Genomic DNA, 21,330 nt, shown 5'->3' with positions numbered 1-21,330 from the left:
AACTTCTCGTCCACTGTAACCCCTAGGTCCTTTTCTGCAGAACTGCTGCCGAGCCATTCGGTCCCTAGTCTGTAGCGGTGCATTGGATTCTTCCGTCCTAAGTGCAGGACTCTGCACTTGTCTTTGTTGAACCTCATCAGATTTCTTTTGGCCCAATCCTCCAATTTGTCTAGGTCCCTCTGTATCCTATTCCTACCCTCCAGCGTATCTACCACTCCTCCCAGTTTAGTGTCATCTGCAAACTTGCTGAGGGTGCAATCCACCCCATCCTCCAGATCATTTATGAAGATATTGAACAAAACCGGCCCCAGGACCAACCCCTGGGGCACTCCACTTGATACCGGCTGCCAACTAGACATGGAGCCATTGATCACTACCCGTTGAGCCCGACAATCTAGCCAGCTTTCTATCCATCTTATAGTCCATTCATCCAGCCCATACTTCTTTAACTTGCTGGCAACAACACTGTGGGAGACCGTGTCAAAAGCTTTGCTAAAGTCAAGGAACAACATGTCCACTGCTTTCCCTTCATCCACAGAGCCAGTTATCTCGTCATAGAAGGCAATTAGATTAGTCAGGAATGACTTGCCCTGGGTGAATCCATGCTGACTGTTCCTGATCACTTTCTTCTCCTCTAAGTGCTTCAGAATTGATTCCTTGAGGACCTGCTCCATGATTTTTCCAGGGACTGAGGTGAGGCTGACTGGCCTGTAGTTCCCAGGATCCTCCTCCTTCCCTTTTTTAAAGATGGGCACTACTTTAGCCTTTTTCCAGTCATCTGGGACCTCCCCCGATCACCATGAGTTTTCAAAGATAATGGCCAATGGCTCTGCAATCACATCCGCTAACTCCTTTAGCACTCTCGGATGCAACGCATCCGGCCCCATGGACTTGTGCTCGTCCAGCTTTTCTAAATAGTCCCGAACCACTTCTTTCTCCACAGAGGGCTGGTCATCTTCTCCCCATGCTGTGCTGCCCAGTGCAGTAGTCTGGGAGCTGACCTTGTTCGTGAAGACAGAGGCAAAAAAAGCATTGAGTACATTAGCTTTTTCCACATCCTCTGTCACTAGGTTGCCTCCCTCATTCAGTAAGGGGCCCACACTTTCCTTGACTTTCTTCTTGTTGCTAACATACCTGAAGAAACCCTTCTTGTTACTCTTAACATCTCTCGCTAGCTGCAACTCCAGGTGTGATTTGGCCTTCCTGATTTCACTCTTGCAAGCCCAAGCAATATTTTTATACTCATCCCTGGTCATTTGTCCAATCTTTCACTTCTTGTAAGCTTCTTTTTTGTATTTAAGAGCAGCAAGGATTTCACTGTTCAGCCAAGCTGGTCGCCTGCCATATTTACTATTCTTTCTACACATCGGGATGGTTTGTCCCTGTAACCTCAATAAGGATTCTTTAAAATACAGCCAGCTCTCCTGGACTCCTTTCCCCCTCATGTTATTCTCCCAGGGGATCTTGCCCATCCGTTCCCTGAGGGAGTCAAAGTCTGCTTTTCTGAAGTCCAGGGTCTGTATTCTGCTGCTATCCTTTCTTCCCTGTTTATCTTTGTCTTTAGTTGCTTTGCTTAGGAATTTGTCACTGTGGCTCAAAGAACTTTTTTGTAACCCTCCCTCTGCTCTTCGCTATCCCTTCAGTATTTACTATATTAATTTTTCCCTCTGCTGCCCACAGGAGTACTAATCTTCACCTGAAAGTGACTAGTGATTTCTGGGTGGCCAACTTGAGTCACCTTTAAAAGGGCTGTAATTTTAGAGGGTGGGTGTTCAGCACCCACTGTAAATCGAGTCTCTAAGTAAGGTGCCAAAAAATTGAGGCATCAACTCATCAGCCACTTCTGAAAATGCTGTCCTTAATTTTTTTAAACCTCTCTACCAATTTAACCTTAGGCTTGTTCTTGCTTCAACTGAAGCGGGCATTGTCCGTCTCTCTCAAACCCAGCATAGCTGCAGTGATTAAGTGACCACTTCTGGACTCCAGGGGAAGAGGTGGTGCTTGTATTAAGGGAAGGGAAACTGTAGCTCTCTCAGTTCCCGCCCTGGTGGTACCCAGGTGCATTGGAACTGCTAAGGAGAAGGCAGAAGCTTGTTCCAGCCAGTGGGGAAGTGAAATAGGCTGAGGGTCAGGACTCTCCATGGAGCTCTTGTTCCTCTGACTCTGTTGGGTCTGTCAGGACCTGCAAGTCACACTCTACCTTCAGTTTGGATCAGTATGTCCACAACCTGATCAGCTACATGCCCAGAAATCAATTCACTCTCCTCACTGGAATGTGAGGAAGTAGGAGCTATTGTTATTTCTATTTTTGGATTTCTTTGACAGCTGACATATACTAATGCTAACTTCAGGACACAGGATGGTGGGAGCTGTGCTTATCCTCTTTAGGGGGAAAATGATTATATGGTATTTTTAATCAAAGAACAATTATCCTAACTATGGGTCAAATTCTAGCCTTAGTTACCCCTGTGCTTCCCCAGTGGCTTCAGCAGAGTTGCTCAGGGGTAGCTAAGGGCATAATTTGGTTTGCTGTCAGGTTCTGACTGGAATCTGCTGTCCTTCAGGCTTGAAATACGATGCCTTGATGTATGGTTTCCACAAGCATATACCTTATAAGCTGCATAGTGCTTTGGACAGTTAGATGTTTTAGTTCAATATATAGATGCACATTAATGCTAAACCGCAGTCTCTGTGTGAATCTGTTCTTGGACAGATTCTTGGACACAATCCAACTGAGAAACAGCAAAACTAATTTAAATGCTGGGGCTGACACTAGAGACAGCTGTGCAGGAGACCAGCTTCGGAGCTGCCAAGAGAAACTAGCCACTCTCTTAGACTGCTCTTATGATCTTCCACTCTATGGGACCTCTTTTGCTCTCTTACATCTGATAAATATTTTGTGAATGAATTCAAGGGTGCCTCAGGGTTCTTCACTACACAATAAATATAATCTCAATTAACGGTAAGGGAGGGGGGGAACATGCATAGCAAGACAGCAAAATATCTTACTACAGAGTTTTAAAGAACTCCCTCTACACTTGCCAGATTTGATGGAAGATATAGGTTTGTCTAAACATCTGGAAATATCAGACATGAACCTATAGCTCCACTGACTATCTTATTCATATAAATCTGAGCAAGCAGGCTAACAGGTCGGCTGGTATGAGCAATATCATGGTATGTTTCCTAAACTCCTGACCACAAATTGGACAAAAGATGGGTATATGGGAATTGAGCAGCCTTCAGTGCCCAATAATAGGCAGGTGAATGTTACAGGATTGGTGACTTGATAGCAAATTTGCTCAGATCAGCTGTAAATTAAACGTCTCTGGAGTGAGTAAGCAAGTGATAGCTTTGGACTGAGCAAAGAGAACACTGGAGCAGGACTAATGCAGTGTCAGGGAACCCACAATAAGTTGAACAGCTGATGAAGTAATGCTATTTAAGTGGGAGCTTGAGTTGATATGAAGCAGAGGCTCATCTACCATAGCGAAATGTTGGGCTGTAAAGCTGTCCTCCAGCTATAGCTATTGGATCTACATTGAAATATTTCAAAGGAAACATACTTTGAAATGACACCCTATATGATTTTGGTATGGATGTGTCCCAATTCTGGTCTTGGATTTATACCAGTATAAACAAAATCAGAATCTGGTCCATAATACCTGCAGATATGCACAATGGCTATTGAGTTCCCTTTGCCTGTGGGTGCATTTCAAGAGCTGGTAAAGTCCTCCCTAGTGATATCCCTTACTACTTAGGGAGTTAATGGAGAAATTAATCAGTTAATGTCTGTAATGCACTCTGCAATTCCTAGCTCAAAGGCACCATTGAAATAAAAAATGTTTATTTCTGTAATAAAAGTCTTCTATTTCCAGTCACGGGAGAGAGAGAGACTCATATCTGCCAGTAACTTGTGTGACCCAGAGCCAATCATTTACACTCTCGGGATAAACTGAGACACATGTGCACAAGACATACAATATTTGCCTGGCTTACTATGTGCTATGAAGGTAAATAAAGGTCTTCAAAGTGCTTGCGGGTGCTCTACAGAAAGGCACTACCGAGCACAAAAGCCACAGTTCCTCTCATTTTGTGAGTAATTTTCTTCAGTAATCCAGTCTACGAAAAGGTACCCTGGTTCATATTAATTTAGTCCTCTTCAAACAGTGAATGCTGCAATTAATCACCCCTGTAGTCTGAACTACATGGTAATGTAGACAATCCTTGAGTATCTGATAAAGTCTTGTCTTCACTACAAAAAAAAAAAAAAAAAAAAAAAAGTGTTCTTAACTCAAGTTAGCTGACTCAAGGTAAAATCCTAGTGACAAACTACAAACTGCCTTACCTTCACTAGGATTTAACCATGAGTCAGCTAACTTGAATTAACACTTTTTTTTTTGGTAACGAAGACAAGGCTTTAATACTAGAACTGACTGTCACCCGTAAATAGCAAAGTCTGTGAAAAGGTCTCACAGTGATACTGTCCAGACAGAAGTTACTAGCCAGAGAATGTTACCACTGCTTTATATACAATTGCCCTGCTACAATTCCATTCTCCAAAGTAATAGAAGTGGGGAGGACTACTCAGGAATCCAGTAACATCCTTCTCCTTTAACTAGGCACAGTAGTGGTGCAACTCCATGCTTATGTGATAGCATTTTGGAGTTAGGCAGTGTTAGTTAACTCCTACAAAAACATTAAATAAAACAAAGAAATTAATTGACAAAAAAACCTTATTAATGTAGAGTTAATTGACTGCATCTATTTTTAATGTAGAGGGGGTAGCTGGCTGGAAATGTTGTTAGGGGGCTATCTTTTATCATGTGCTTAAAGTTACTATAACCAACAATGAATAATAATTAAAAAAAAAAACCTTTCATTATAATCTTTTGTGCCAGATAGCAATATCTTCAGCAGATAAGATGAACAAGCTGGACTGTAAAATTGTGGCTGATTCTATTTGTCACACGTTAACCTTTTAGTTCATCTTACAGTTAGGGGCAGTTTTACCACAAAGAAAAACCAATTTAAGGTTTTTATGGATATGCCTTTGGCATGTAAGAGCAAACCTGAAATAGCTCCAAGTGAAACATACTCTCAAATTAGTGCACAGCTTGAATTGCCCATCTTCTCTGTCCAGCCCTTAAATCTTGCCAAGGTACAGAAAGGAATGAAAATCAAGGGGCAATCCTGAACACATGAGAGTTTTGTTTCTTAAAAAGAAGGGCCAATTAATAATAATATAAAGACTGTTTGCAGCTAAATTATCCTCTTACACACCCAGCTCACTTATCAACAGAACCCCTGTTTTTCCTGGAGTCCACAGCCATGGAATGTGCCCACTGGAGAGGAGGAAAATGCAAAGCAAGACTGAATTAACTTCTATGACAACGCTGGTCTTTTCTGCAGTTTAAGCCGTTTCTAACAAAACAGAGTTTAAAGCCATGAGGACTGCACAGTGCTCCTGGCATCCGTTCTCTCTCAATGAGAGCCAGATTAACCCAGTGAGGTGCACACTGTGCAACCCTGAAGTGTTGTAAAGTAAGCTTCCAACACTGTAAGTGGAAGTGAACTGAGGTGACACATGGTGTGACAGAGCACCTGAAATCAGGATCTCTTCTTAAGGGTTAGTGTTCAGGTTGTGTGACTTGCTCAAATCTGCTTTAATGGGAGTCAAGCATCCCACTTCACAGTTTGGAACCGGATCCTTAAATGCACCCCGTCCACCCGAGCGGACGTTACTAAGTTTGCAGGAGTATCTGACCTGAATCAAACTATTCAGTAACTGCTGCTGTTTATAGTGTTTGCAGCCCACCTAGGAAGGAAACAGGGATAGTTTTAATGAGAGAGAGTTTGGGGTTTGAGATTCCTTTTATTACTCCCTCAGCACCATCCTCTGTGCTCCGGTGGCAGCAACTGTTCTCCGGCCAAGTAAGGCTGGACTTGGCTCTAGGCCTGAGGCAGGTCTCTTGAATGACAGTGATCCCAGATCCTTGCTGAGGAAGGGAAAAAGCTCACCTTTCAACCTGGATCCTGCATGTAGTAGCATGTTGTGCTGCCACCAGACCATTGGACTGGCCCAATTATAGACTTTTCCGCTATTCCCCACTCCTTCTATTGTAAGCACAGAGGGTCCAGTTCTGCTGTCTGTCACAGCACGCAAACTCACTGACTTGCATAGCACAGGAACATATGTACCTGTGGGCAGAGTTGGGGGCCCCAAAGATGTTACGTGAAGGGCAGCAACAGATGCAGTCAATTAGCTTCTGCCTTCTAAAACAAACCCTCTGGCCATTTCATTCAAATAGCGATGCACCAAAAGAAACTACCACCAAATTGGAACGCTTGAGGGCTAAGCTGCAGATGACTAAACACTGTTAGTCACGGACCTCAGATGCCAACAGATCATACTTAAAAAGAAAAGGAGTACTTGTGGCACCTTAGAGACTAACCAATTTATTTGAGCATAAGCTTTCGTGAGCTACAGCTCACTTCATTGGATGCATAAAGTGGAAAGTACAGTGAGGAGATTTTATACTACTGACCGCTATTCAGTATATGTATGAGAGGCCATTGAAACTCAGATATTTAAATGTCATGGGGGGGCAGGGAGGGAGGGAAACAATTAGTTGAAGGATTTTTTTTTAGTGCAGCTAAGCAATTGAGGGGCATTCTGATGTTAGATAACAAGTTTTAAATAATTCAAGCTCCATTTTGAGAATGTGCTTATGTCCCGTTTTCCTTTTTTTGCTATTAGTCATAAGGCACTATGGGGACAAATGTTTTAAGCCGTTCTTGCCTACATACCTCCAGCATACATCCTATACCTACATGCCTCCAGCTTTCACCCAGACCACACCACATGATCCATTATCTACAGCCAAGCTCTACGATACAACTGCATTTGCTCCAACCCCTCAGACAGAGACAAACACCTACAAGATCTCTATCAAGCATTCTTACAATTACAGTACCCACCTGCTGAAGTGAAGAAACAGATTGATAGAGCCAGAAGAGTACCCAGAAGTCACCTACTACAGGACAGGCCCAACAAAGAAAATAACAGAACGCCACTAGCCATCACCTTCAGCCCCCAACTAAAACCCCTCCAACGCATCATCAAGGATCTACAACCTATCCTGAAGGACGACCCATCACTCTCACATATCTTGGGAGACAGGCCAGTCCTTGCCTACAGACAGCCCCCCAACCTGAAGCAAATACTCACCAATAACCACACACCACACAACAGAACCACTAACCCAGGAACCTATCCTTGCAACAAAGCCCGTTGCCAACCGTGCCCACATATCTATTCAGGGGACACCATCACAGGGCCTAATCACATCAGCCACACTATCAGAGGCTCATTCACCTGCACATCTACCAATGTGATATATGCCAGCAATGCCGCTCTGCCATGTACATTGGTCAAACTGGACAGTCTCTACGTAAAAGAATAAATGGACACAAATCAGATGTCAAGAATTATAACATTCATAAACCAGTCGGAGAACACTTCAATCTCTCTGGTCACTCGATTTCAGACCTCAGAGTGACTATCCTTCAACAAAAAAACTTCGAAAACAGACTCCAATGAGAGACTGCTGAATTGGAATTAATTTGCAAATTGGTTACAATTAACTTAGGCTTGAATAGAGACTGGGAGTGGTTGAGTCATTATACTAAGTGAAACTATTTCCCCTTGTTTATTCCTCCCCCCCCCCCCCACTGTTCCTCAGACGTTCTTGTTAACTCCTGGAAATGTGCTGGAAATGGCCCACCTTGATTATCACTTCAAAAGGTTTTCTCTCCCCCCACCCCACTCTCCTTCGGGTAATAGCTCATCTTAAGTGATCACTCTCCTTACAATGTATATTCTTTCATGGTCTGTGTGTATATAAAATCTCCTCACTGTACTTTCCACTTTGTGCATCTGATGAAGTGAGCTGTAGCTCACGAAAGCTTATGCTCAAATAAATTAGTTAGTCTCTAAGGTGCCACAAGTACTCCTTTTCTTTTTGCGAATACAGACTAACACAGCTGCTACTCTGAAACAGACCACATACTTAGTAACTTAGGCTGCAGGTTCTGTTCCTTTCTTTGTAACAACACCACAATCAAAGCCTATGTTAGTTAGAAAAGAGCTCCCTTAGGAAATGGGGATATGATGCAAAAAAGCAGAACAAAGGATTTGGCCCTGTTGTTGCATTTCGGGCTACTTCTGAGAAAGCTGAATCCCTAGTGAGCATGTCAGACCCTAGAGAAGCCGCTGCTGTTCTGAGAAAAGCGCTCGTTTAATATCAGTTTACTGATGCCATTTTAATAACTGGCTCATGACAAGGGCAGTGCCAAGCTTTCCAAACACAGAATAAGGATTAGGGACAGAGTTCTTGTGTGCCACCCTAAAAGGGAGGAGGGTGAAGCTTTACAAAGAAGAAATACAACATTTTAGTACTTCAAAAAATGCTTGGTTATAACTCCTGTACTGCACATACCTGATTCTGAAACAGATCTTTCCTAAAATAAGGGCTCTGTGGAACAAAAGCACCAGGCCTCACTTTTGGGAGTTCAACTTGTGCTTAGGTTATAAGTGGAAAATGAGCATCGTGGTCTAGCCCTACACTCCCCTCACAATTGGCCTAGGACTGAAACAGGGGAGCTGCAGACCAAGGACTACCCAATGCCATCAACAAAAGTTGTGTGAGGAACAATAGTCATACTCTGTGCAAGAATGGCTTAAAACATTTGTCCCCATAGTGCCTTATGACTAATAGCAAAAAAAGGAAAACGGGACATAAACACATTCTCAAAATGGAGCTTGAATTATTTAAAACTTGTTATCTAACATCAGAATGCCCCTCAATTGCTTAGCTGCACTAAAAAAATCCTTCAGCTAATTGTTTCCCTCCCTCCCTGCCCCCCCATGACATTTAAATATCTGAGTTTCAATGGGCTCTCATACACACAAGCTCTAAAAATAGGACTGTTGGGAGGGAGCTGCAGCTGGCTCATTAATCAGAGGTCTCATAATCTGGTTAATCAGAAAAGCTCTCATTTATGGTAAATCCAACAGCTGTTTCTTATCTATTTCTGTTCTCCACAGCCTTTAAATGAAACTGCTTGTCAAAGGAAACCTTCTAGTGAAACACATGTAAATGCCCAGACATCTTCCACCAAACAATATTATTAACTGCAGTTTCACTACACAAGTAGCTTTAACAAATCCATGCAAAAAATCTCCAGCAAGATGCTCTGCCTCAGGGAGTCAAACAGTGTTGACATAACCAGAGGAGTGGCTTACTATACTGATCTACCCAGGGAAAGGCTCCTGCCATTTCCCCTCTACCACCGAGACTGGACACATGGTCCCCATCACTGGAGTGGGGGATCCCCCAGGGCATTCTCTTTGGAACCTCCTTTCTTACTGGATTACCACTCCATCTCCCTGTCTGATGGGTTCCTTTCCAAATCAACCAGAGAAAGACCCATTCAGGTGGCATGGTCAAATACCCTTCTTGACTGATCTGTGTTCAGCCAGCCTGGGAAGAACTACTGTACATACTCGTTCATAAGCCAAATTTTTTTTTAGTAAAAAAGGGAAGTATCAGAGAAGGGGTTCGGCTTATGAACGGGTAGAGAGAGGGAGAGATGGGACACAGCCCCTCCCCCCAACAGAGGGGGCAAGGAGAGGCAGCACAGCCAGCAGAGCCAGAAGGGAAGAGAAGGGGCAAGAGTCTCTCCGCTTCTGGCCATGCTGCTCTCCCCCCAGCCTCCGAAGCAGCTGCAGCTCCAGGGCTGGCAGGCTGCAGCTGCACCACTCGGCCCCGCCCACCGCAGCACACTGTGGCCATGCCACGCTGGAACATGCTGCAGCCGCGCCGCCCGGTGTGGCCCCCCCGAGCACGATGTAGCTGCACTGCCCAGCCTGCCGGAGCAGCTCCAGCCAGGCCAGAGACATCCTCCCCTGGCCCTCCCCAGATAAGATGGGAAGGGATGGGATGGAGTAGTGTGGGGGTGGGGTCAGGTGGGGGGTGGTCACAGGGGTTACTCCCCTGACCCCCAGCTTCTCCCCCCCAAAAAATTTCCCCACCAGTTGCTGTCCCGGCCCGTCAGGGTAAGCAGCTGGTGCGCCAGGACACTTTGTTTACTTAGGTTACCTCTGTGCCTGCGGACGCTCGAGGTAAACAAACCATCTCAGCCCGCCAGCAGCTTATGCTGATGGCCCAGGAGTCAAAGTTTGCTGACCCCTGAATGATAGGGTCAGCTTATGAATGGGTCATAAAATTTTTCCATTTTTACTTATCTATCTTGGGGGGGGGGGGGGGGGGGAGTCGGCTTATAAACGAACCATCTTATGATAGAGTATATATGGTATATCCCCTCTTCCTCCATGTTTGGACACTAAGGAGACCTGCTAACATGCTGAGCCCCCAAGGACAGTGATCCTATTAGACTCAATATATTGCAGTAGGGCTGGTCCAGGAGAACAGAGCAGTTACTAATGGTGATGGAAACAGCTCTTCCTCAGATAAAGGAACAGCTACTGTAGCTCTTTGAATTGACTGCACCAGATGCAAATTTGGAGTTCAACCCTATACATGTAAATATACTTAAAAACTATGTAAATAACTTTCTTCATATTAAGTCCCACTAAAGTCCTATGTGCACATGTTTGCAGGATCAAACCCCTGAACTGAATCAGGCCTGTAAGCTGGCTTTCTATAGTTTAGCCCTGGATAGACAGACTTTCCCAGAAAATAGTATGGCAGACAAGAGGGACTAACTAGGAAATGCACTCTACTAATGGTTCTACTTTTTGGTTGGGTTTATTTGTGAATGATCCTAGGCAATGCTGCACAAATGAAAACAGTCAAGAAAAGCTATGGAAATGGACTGCTCTGGGTACTTCTAGACAAATGGGCTTCCTAACATGAGCTTATGAAAAAATGGTGCCAACTGAGTAGAGGGAGATAGGTTCAAGCATGTAAAAATAGTCTGGAAAGCTATAAAAGAAAAGCCTAATCAGAAGATTAAAAATAGCTCTGTGCAGGGTGGTGCTGGTAATGTGAGAAGCTCAGGATTTACCAGAACCTTTGTAAGCTGAAAAATGCTTAAGAGGGTTAAGAAAATAATCAGTTTACATGAAGCCTTGCGTGCTGAAACACAAGTGCTGCAATCTGGGAAGAGGAAAGGATTCCTGAGAAGTGACTCCACTGAGTCAGAGAGAGCGCTGCAGGAGGGTCTAGCTCCCTGCTGGGCCTTTGCGTCACCTTGGACTTGGGAGAAGTTAGAGCAAGAATATCCAGAGAAAGCCCTGAGCAATAAAGGGGACACAACACGAGAGATCCGAGAAGCAGCCAACCTGAGGCCAATCAAACAAAGCCAAAAGCTTGTCATCACTAACAAGCTGTTTGGAGTAATAACTTAGAGACTCTTAATAGCATTGCACCTAAATTGTGAGAGAGACCGAAGTGTGGCCTGGGCACAGATCTGGGAGACAAACTGCTGAGCTTTGATTCCAGTTCGGCCACTGACTCAGTGAGTCATTTCACTTCTCGGTCACAGTTTTCCCATCTGTGAAATGAAGCAAAGAATACCTTACCTACTTCACCGAAATGCTGTGACAATAACCATTAGTAAAGGTTAGTGTGCTGGAATGACTGGCTCTAGGGAAGACTTGGCTCTATGTAACACTATTTCCCATATTGTCAAGTCACGTGTGCTTAAGCCAAGAGAGTGGAGCCTAGAAACTGGTGATGGCAAAAGACAACAAGGAGTGTAACCAGCAACTGGCCCAAGACCTCTTAGTCAAAACAAATTGTAGCATCCACTGTTAATTAACTGCAAATTGGAATCCCCAGACATTTTGAAAGGAGAGTCCAAAAGAAGCTGATTCCTCCAAAGAACGGAAAGGGTACCTAACGTGCCAGTAAAACCTGAGAATAGTGTGTGTATAGTTTTAGGTACTCCCTGCATCACAGCTGAAGCCAAGCCAGCATCAGCAACATCCAAAAACAGCTGTAGCAGATCCCTTTCCATGTAGGCAAAGATTTTCTCTGAGAAATCCTGTAGGTTTTCTGTAACACTGTTGAGCTAGCGTGCACATTGCACAACATGGCTTTCTGTGCCCATCAGGGAAAGTGTGCTTGTATTTCAAACCTGCTAGCAACAATTGTGTCCATGCATGGCTGCACAAGCCCAAGAGTACGCTGAGCATTAGTGTAAACACTTCCTTCATCATATGCCAATACAGTAGTTGTATTTACCATGACCATCCTCTTCACCACTTGCTTTGATACTGAAGTCTGTGTCGAAGGCTGTGTTACTCTCTTGGCTGGGAGTCCATTTTCCTCTTCAAAATAAGGAAAGAGAATTGTCCTCAAAATATGATGAAGGAAAAAGTGCAGAAAGAATGGTTTTACAAAAGATATGTTGTACGCACTGGTATGCTGGCCATTTCTGGGATGATGTGGGTTCAGAAAATAGTTCCCCTTCTACAGAAGACAAGCTAAGAGACTCATCAAGCAAAGCTTTGTCTGGAACAGGCTCAGCTGCCAAAGCCCAACCCCAAGACAAGATTTTGAGACATTTCTAGTTGAGTTAGCTTGGGTTTGGGAGGGGGAAGGAGGAGGGGCGGGGGTCAAGTTACAGGCCTGTGATGTTACTATCAGTATTTACTCCGTGGAAAGGCATGATGTAACACAAACCAAAACCCTGAAACTCAAATCCTCTCTCTCTCTCATGTGATTATTTTTCCACTTTAAAATTCAACAGTGAGCAGTAATAAACAGGGGTCATCCAGGCAACAGCTGCTGACTCCAAAGAGTGCTATCAGCATATCTTCAGTGATTCAGCATTCTGCTACATTCACAAACCACAAACTCATAGGAGCACACATGAATATGCAGACAGAGAGACAGCTGACTGGTGCCATTTTTATTACTATTTTATCACTGTCCATGTACCTTAAGAGCTAAATTTTGAGAAACAGTCTCTATTTGTAGTTTTGCAGCTGCAGTTGTACAGTTCTTAGTGTGCACTACAACCAGCAGCCTTCAATAGTAGGATTCTGACAATGAAACAACCTGATTACCTTTGGGCACAAATCACTTGCATCCACAAATCAGATAAAAAAATATCCTGTGATATTGTATGTAAAAACTGCAAGTTGTTGCGTTTTTAAAAAAAGTGCCCACTGTTAAGACAGACAACAAGTAACAGAAAGCTTAAAGCAGAACTTGAATGGAAATGCAGATCAATAAGGGAAAAGTGCAACAATGAAAAACACTGAGCCCTCATACCCCACAAAAATCTTTTCCAATATGCAGGGTTTGAGTAGTAAATGTTGAACCAGGGGAGCTCATCTTTTTTTGTACATCGAAGATAGAGTAACTAAGTATATTAATTAGGGAAACTGAGTTACTTTGCCACGGTGAGCTCACATCTCATCGATACGGCTACCAGAGATTCCAGAATTTGGTCCTTAGTCTTATTCAAGCTAAACTATGGGTGCAGGGGATCAGCTGTTTCACACTCCAGCTTGGGTGAATGAGAATCTAATGATTGTTCTCTGGAAGAAATGCAGAACCTTTGTCCTTTCCCTATCTCTGCAGACTTATTTTAAAAGAAAAATTGGTGAGTGCTATACCTGTGTCAATAAAACATGAAGAAATAAAACAAAACAAAACCTTTTTGTTGCAATACATAAGGCATGTAAGTTACCCACTTGATTTACTCAAAACAAATAAGAGAAGAGTAGCAAAAAGAAGCAGAACCCCTCTGCCCCACTGTTACTTCCACACAGGCTATTTTAGAAGATGAAACTACCATAAGCTTCATAGGCAAAGCGAATAATGCCAAAAGTATGTTGATGAGATTCTGGTAATCTGAATTTGGTGTTTGCAGCTTCACACGTGTGCAGTAATTTTTTGCTTTAGATTGAAACTAAAAAGAGTTGATGAGTGACTCCTTACCGTTAACGACAGAGCCATGCAGACAAAAGTGAACTTCTTGATATGCGTTGCTGTGACTGTGCTGCTGGTGTTCACCAGTTTATTGCTGGGGTTATTCTAGGGTGAGAGAGAGAGAGAGATAACAAGCATTAACATGGCTCCAGACTGCTATGGAGCGGACAGCACCAGGGTCATAGGGGGAATCTCACTCTCTGTATGCACAGTTCTTACTTTTTTTTTTTTTTTTTTTTTTTAAATTTATTTAGCTTCCAAACAGGACACTTGCACAAGCCACAGAATATTTTTCCATGTGAACTGACAATCATTGTTCAACTGGTCTCTCACAGAGTTTACTAATTGCCTCAGTCTGCCAAGCAGTAATGCCTGCTCAAAAGTTTTAATGATTCTTTCTAAAGGACACTGGTGTGGTGTTGGCTATCTTTGCTTAAAGCTTGTAAGGATGCGATCATAGCTAGGAAAAATGTTATCTTCCCTTCACCCCCCAGCCCCCGCATCAACACAAAGTGGCACAGCATATACACAGCAGTGCAACCACCCCTGTCTCAATACAGATCCAATTAGCCAGAGAGTGACTAATATAAACAAAGATCTAGGAACACCTGGCGTTGCTAATTAAGTTTGATGAACTGTACGTAATTAGACAGCAAGAGCGTCCATCCTGAAAAGGACTCACATTGCAGTGGCAGGTGTGCTTAAAAAAACAACTCCCATTCGTTCCCCAAAGCACCTAACACCAACAAATGAAGCTAAAGATTTCATACTATTGACTGGGAACACATCCTTATGATAAACTACCTAAATGAGCTATGACAGGGGAGCACAGAAACCCAGAAGCAGGGCCTAGAACAGTGGCTGCAGAGTCATCTATTGGCGTGACTACTTGGCTGTTTAAGATACATGGGTAGGCACCAGAAGTGATAAGAACTCTGATGCAGTGCGATATTTACTCAGCCTTGATGTAGTTCAAGCAGAAGAATATCAAACTGGCAGTCACCTGGTATGGACGGCTTGCTAAACCTAATCTGAGAAGTCGGAACTTGTGCAAACCCATCCAGGGGAGTGTCAGACAGGAATATGGGACAGATTAAAAGCACACTGACTATTTCACGAGCTTTTGTACAAAACTCAAACTCAGAACTTTCACAAGTGATTACGTAACTTACGGAACCCCATTCTGTATTGGGATGCTCAACTTTGGTGCCCAGATACAAATTGCCAATTTGTACAAAACCACTTCGAACCATCAGAAGGGTAATGCTCTGGAACAGCCTCCCAATAGTTGTTTGCCCCCATAACTCCTGAGGAAGAGCTGGGCAAATGAAAATGAGTGCAACTGTACGATGGGTTTGCTTTTGATGGTAGGGGGCAGAGTGCAGCAGTGCTGGGGCTCACTTCCAATTTATATCTCATGTTCCTAAAAGCTCATGCTTTGGGATTTCAGCTGGCCACCTGGAAGGATCAGGAAGGGATTCCTTCTTCCCCACCCCCAATGTATGCTTCCTCTGACGCGTCAGAGATGGCCACAGCTGGAGATGGGAATTGGACAGGGAGGGCCAGGACTCTGAGGTGGCACCGAGCATTCTCTCTCTCTCACAAGTGCTTGGGTGGCTGGTTCTTGCTCACATGCTCAGGATGTAACTGATCACCACATGTCGGGCCAGGAAGGGATTTTCCCCCAGGTCAGACTGACAGTGCCCTTGCGGTTTTACCACCTTCCTCTGTACCATGAAGGTGTCAGTCACTTGCCAGGACTATCTGGGTATCTTTCACTTAATTTCCCTGCCATTACAAGGGCCTCAGGCACTGGTGCACCTTGGTTCCTTCTATTCTCTGCCTGTGACACAAAATAGTCTAGGCTCCTAAGGGCTGTAATACTTTGGTCTAATTTTTATTGTTGGGTTACTGTGCAGGTGCTGGTCACCTGTGCTATACCGGATGTCAGGCTGGATGAACTGGATGGTCTCTTCTGGAATTAAATTCTATAACTCTGAATTTGTGCGTATGGAAGATGCCAGTAAAAAAAAAAAAAAAAAAAAATCTGAAGTTGCTTTGTACAGTACAAGCTGTCCTCTTTGCGCACTGATGGATCTCTGAACATGGTTTTCTTAAGTCTACACTTCTACAAGTAGGGCAGAACTACATTAAAGTACACTAGAGAACATTAATAGGCACTAGCAGTGTGTACACTGACTATTTAATGCACAGCTTAATTTAGTGGACTTTAGAAATCATACCCTATAGTGCATATTGCTGCTCTGTGTAGACAAGACCTTAGATGCCCCATATTTTAGCTAATACCAAGTTCTTCTATAGATCAGAATCTGATCTCCAATTTCAGTGTTGTCTCTTTTATAAATGGGATCCAGGGAGAAAAGCTGAACCAGAGCTGCTCCATGAAATCTTGCAAAGAGGGACATCAGGAGGGATAGTGTCCCTTTCCTTGCAAGACTGGAGTCAGTCACTTTCCTTGTGACATAGTCCACTTCACACACAGAGCAGCTGCAACCCATTTGAAAGGTCTGAAAATTACAGGTGAGTTTTTAGAAGGATTCTGAATGATAAGAGGTTCTGGTTCATTGGAGAAAGCTTTATCTTAAGAAACAATAGCTTCCAACAGGTGCATGAATATGAACAGGAATAAAACAATTATTTTTCTTGACCCTCTGAAGACTGTGTGTGTGTGTGTGTGTGTTACATAACAGCCAAAAAACAAACAAGAACAATAGCTGAAGCATTCACAGCCGGAGAACAGGTTTTTTGTTTTGTTTTGGTTTTTTTCATAATGGCTCCTCTATACCCAGCCTGTGTCATGCCACCTTGCTCTTCAACAGTATAATCTCAACCCTAGATTTACTTTGCAATTAGATCATACCTGTTTGATTCCTATCCTAACTCCTTCCCCACATGATACGACCTGCTGGCTGTGACAAATCATACTAGCTTCTACTTGAACTGTTGACTCTCAGTGTTATCAAATAAAAGTAATGTTATAGAATCATAAAAATGTAGGGCTGGAAGATATCTTGAGAGGTAATCTAATCCAGCACCCCATACTGAGACAGGACCAAGTGAATTTAGATCATCTCCGACAGGTGTTTGTCTAACCTCTTCTTAAAACCTCCAGTGACCCAGTCAACCTGTGGAACTCTTTGCCAGAGGATGTTGTGAAGGCCAAGACTATAACAGGATTCAAAAAAGACCTTGCTAAATTCACGGAGGATAAATCCATCAATGGCTATTAGCCAGGAGGGGAAGGGATGGTGTCCCTAACCTCTGTTTGCCAGAAGCTGGGAATGGGCGACAGGGAATGGATCACTTGATGATTGCCTGTTCTGTTCATTCCCTTTGGGGCACCTGGCATTGGCCACTGTTGGAAAACAGGATACTGCGCTAGATGGACCTTTGGTCTGACCCAGTAGGGCCATTTTTATGAGATGGGGATTCCACAATCTCCCTTGGTAACCTATTCCAGAACTTGACTACCCTTATAGTTAGAAAGTTTTTCCTAATTTGTAACCTAAATCTCCTTTGCTGCAGATTAAGCCCATTACTTCTTGTCCTACCCTAAGTGGACATGGAGAACAACTGATCATTCTTCTCTCAAGACTGTTTTAAGACTGTTCTCAAGCCCCACTCAGTCTTTTCTTCTCAAAACTAAACATGCCGAATTTTTTTAACCTTTCCCATAGGTTGAGCTTTCTAAACTTTTTATTATTTTTGTTGCTCTCCTCTGGATTCTCAAAGTTGTGGTGCTCAAAACTGGTCACTGTACTCCAGCTGAGGCCTCACCAGTTCTGCGTACAAAGAAAGAATTACCTCCCTTACCCGACATTTAACACTCATGTTAATACAGCCAAGAATTGTATTTTTGGCTTTTTTGCAACTGTATCACATTATTGACTCATTCAGTTTTGATCCACTGTAAACCCCAGATTCTTTCGTGCAGTTATTTCCCATTCTGTAGTTGTGCATTTGATTTTTTCCTTCCTAAGTGTAATACTTTGCATTGGTTTTTCCTGAATTTCATCTTGTTGATTTCAGAGCAATTCTCCAATTTGTCAAGGTCCTTTTGGACTCTAATCCTGTCCTCCAAAGTACTTACAACTCCTCCCAGCTTGGCGTCCTCTGTAGATTTTAGAAGCCTATTTTCCACTCCACCTATGACTGTTCAAATCATTAATGAAATTATTGAATGGTGAAGTTTTTTTTAGAAAATGAAAGCTCACTATTGCCCAAATCCTGGTCCCGCTGTAGTCAATAGCAAGCCTCTTATCAAGTTTAGTGGCACCAGGATTTGGCCTGGTATGGGGAGACTCCATATCTTCTCATTATTGTAACTTGCACATGCAGTACACTGAAACAATGAGTTTCACCATATCTGCACTGAGTGTTAGCAAGTTACACAACCCTTGTTCTAATCCACTCTGGTCTGCAGTTTATTTATTTTGTTGTTGCTGATCCAGAGTACCGTTAGGTGTCTCTAACAAAGATGCTACCCTATTTTCATATTCTAGTCTATATTCAGCAGGATGTCCCTGCATAAGTCTACATATTGAACTTTAGTTGGCATGAGAGTCTTGTCCTCATATAAACAAAAGTTAACAATTGTGACTGACTGCTTATTTTAAAAATTGGATGGAAGTGTGGTGGACGAAACCAAATAGGGCTTGATTACTTATATCTGTGTAAGTGCATACATGCCTCCACACAAAAAAAGCATTTATTCACCCAGGATTGGGACCAAAGGAATTCAGGAGTGTATAAGCAGTTGGGGAATGGAGGGGTTGTGTATCTGATTTTGATCATCATAGCTGTTACCTGTCATCATGTAAATTAAATGTTGATGTCAGTATGTAGGCTGTTATTAGTGCCAAGTCAGAGCAAAATGTAATTCAGACTAAAATACTAAGGGGCTTTTTGTTCTGTTTCCTCAAATCTATTCCAGGAGCAGTCCTGGAGTCCTTATGTAACTTGCTGAACTCCCATGAAAATTCTCATTCACCTTGATCGGTTAAGTTCATAGTATAGAAATAATATATGGAATGTCTGCTTGTTTTAGCCTGTGAAGTAACCTTTGTTGGACATTTAATATGAGCAAATTAAGCTAATCCAGTCTGCAGAAACAATGTAGTGTCCAGAGAACAGCCTAACTTTGAAGATGAGACTTGAGTTCCTTAGCTGCTGGATATTTCATGAAGATGTTGTTCATCAGGGAAATAGCTAAATTAAACTGGAGCTACCACTGAAGTTTTTAAAAACTTTACAAATACGGCAGTTATCTATATTCAAAAACAAACAAAAAACACCCAGAACCTCAAACCCAGGAAATTGAGAGGTAAAGTTAAAACTAGAGATAAGACAAATACTTGACATTACAAAAAGGCAAAACTAATGCTAATTCAGAGTTTAGGATAGTCTAAAATGTTAAAAAAATACATTATAGAGACAAAAAATAAAAATAGAGGACCAAAAATACATCAATCTACTAATTCAACATGGCCTGAGCCATCCCGGTGCGTGCTCACTCTTTCTCTCTAATATAAATACACACACATGGAATAGGGGGTGAACTCTTGAGGTGGCAAAATTTGCAGATGAAACAAAATTACTCAAGGTAGTTAAGTTCAAAGATGATTGTGAAGAGTTACAAAGGAGTCTCACAAAATTGGGTGACTGGATGAAAAAAAAAAAAGGCAGATGAAATTCAGTGTTGATAAGGGCAAAGTAACACACATTGGAAAAAATAATCCTAGCTATAATTAGCTGTTACCACTCAAGAAAGATCTGGAGTCATCATGGATAGTTCTCTGAACACATCCACTCAATGTGCAGCAGCAGTCAAAAAAGCTAACAATGTTAGGAACCATTAAAAGATAGAGAGATTATAAAACAGAAAATATCACAATGCCACTATATAAATCCATGGGACCTCCCACACCTTGAATACTGAATGCAGTTCTGGTCACTCCATCTCAAAAAAGATGTATTAGAATTGGAAAAGGGGCAGAGAAGGGCAACAAAAATGATTAGGGGGATGGAACGGCTTCCATATGAGGAGAGATTAAAAAGACTGGGGCTGTTCATTTTAGAAAAGAGACGACTAAAGGAGGGATACGATAGAGGTCTAAAAATCATGAATGGCATGAAGAAAGTGAATAAAGAAGTGTTATTTATCCATTCACATAACACAAGAACCAGGGGACACCCAATGAAATTAATAGGCATCAGGTTTACATCAAACAACGCACAGTCAACCTGTGGAAGTTATTGCCACACAATGTTGTAAAGGCCAAAAGTATTACTGGGTTAAAAAAAATTAAGACGGTCAGGGATGCAATCCCATGATTTGGGTGTGCTTAAACCTCCAAATGCTAGAAGCATCTGGCACTGGCCGCTGTTGGAAGACATGATACTGGGCTAGATAGACCATTGGTGTGACTCAGTATGGTCATTCTTACGTGTTTTATATACATACATACATACATACATACATACAGTTAAGGAGGAATGGAAAATATGGAGATTAGTGTATGAGTCTTCTTCCCTTACGCACCTTTTACACTGGTGTAACTCTTCTGCCTTCTGCTAACTATCCTTAATTTATAGTGGTGTATATCAAAGGAAATTGGGTCTAGAATTACCATGAATGTGAAACAGGACTACAAAGTATTTAGTACCATCATACAATACAAATACTCACCTTGTCAAAAGCAGGATACACGGCTCTAATTTCTGTCAACCAGCCGTACGGCATGTGTCCCACAGGGTATGTAGCTGTCAGAATTGCCACAGCCTACAACAGGAGAAAAGAGAACATACTTACACTTCAAATCTTCAGACAGCATAAATAAACTAACTTTTTTATCCATTTTCAGTTACTATTGACCTCAGTGCAACAAGAGAAAGGCAACCAAAGGGGCAATCATTACATCAGGAAAACAATCACAGAAACAGTTATTCTATGATGCATTTCAGACTCAGGGAAAATTCAACATGGGTGAAGCTATATGACTTAACTGTGAGGTTTTACCATCACAATTGTACTCTGATTATATTTTAGATTTTTAAACTGTTTATTTGCTTGTCAATCAGTTGATTTTTCCCTTTATTCCTTCTACCGTGTTAATTATTCAATCTAGTGAGGCTTAAATACCCTGCACTAGAGTACACTGCTTTTTCTATTAATTGTATTCCATGATCTTAACTTTTTCATACAATTTTGTTTTAATAAATTCATAAGTAAAACAGTGGAAACATAAAATTATTTAATTAAAAAGGACTACAGCAATGTAATTTGAAAGCCTGCAGACTGACTCACTTTGGATGCCAGATTGACTGTTTTGGGCTAGAG

At 42.4% G+C, this 21,330-nt stretch overlaps 1 protein-coding gene across 2 annotated transcripts in view; it reads right to left on the bottom strand.

Moving 5' to 3' along the window:
- The window catches only part of ANKH (ANKH inorganic pyrophosphate transport regulator), a 139,367-nt gene that overhangs the window by 27,370 nt on the left and 90,667 nt on the right, over nucleotides 1-21,330 (bottom strand). For both annotated transcript variants that reach the window (XM_074945015.1, XM_074945016.1), the window contains 2 exons: nucleotides 20,680-20,772; nucleotides 13,980-14,075 (listed from right to left, as the gene is read on the bottom strand). In XM_074945015.1, coding sequence (XP_074801116.1) covers nucleotides 13,980-14,075; nucleotides 20,680-20,772 — 189 coding nt within the window. The remainder of the gene's footprint in view (nucleotides 1-13,979; nucleotides 14,076-20,679; nucleotides 20,773-21,330) is intronic.

The sequence above is a fragment of the Natator depressus genome, chromosome 2 (assembly GCF_965152275.1).
Source record: "Natator depressus isolate rNatDep1 chromosome 2, rNatDep2.hap1, whole genome shotgun sequence".
Lineage (NCBI taxonomy): Eukaryota > Metazoa > Chordata > Testudines > Cheloniidae > Natator > Natator depressus.
The sequence above is the reverse complement of the archived record's forward strand: the minus strand, read 5'-3'. Positions and strand labels throughout refer to the sequence as shown.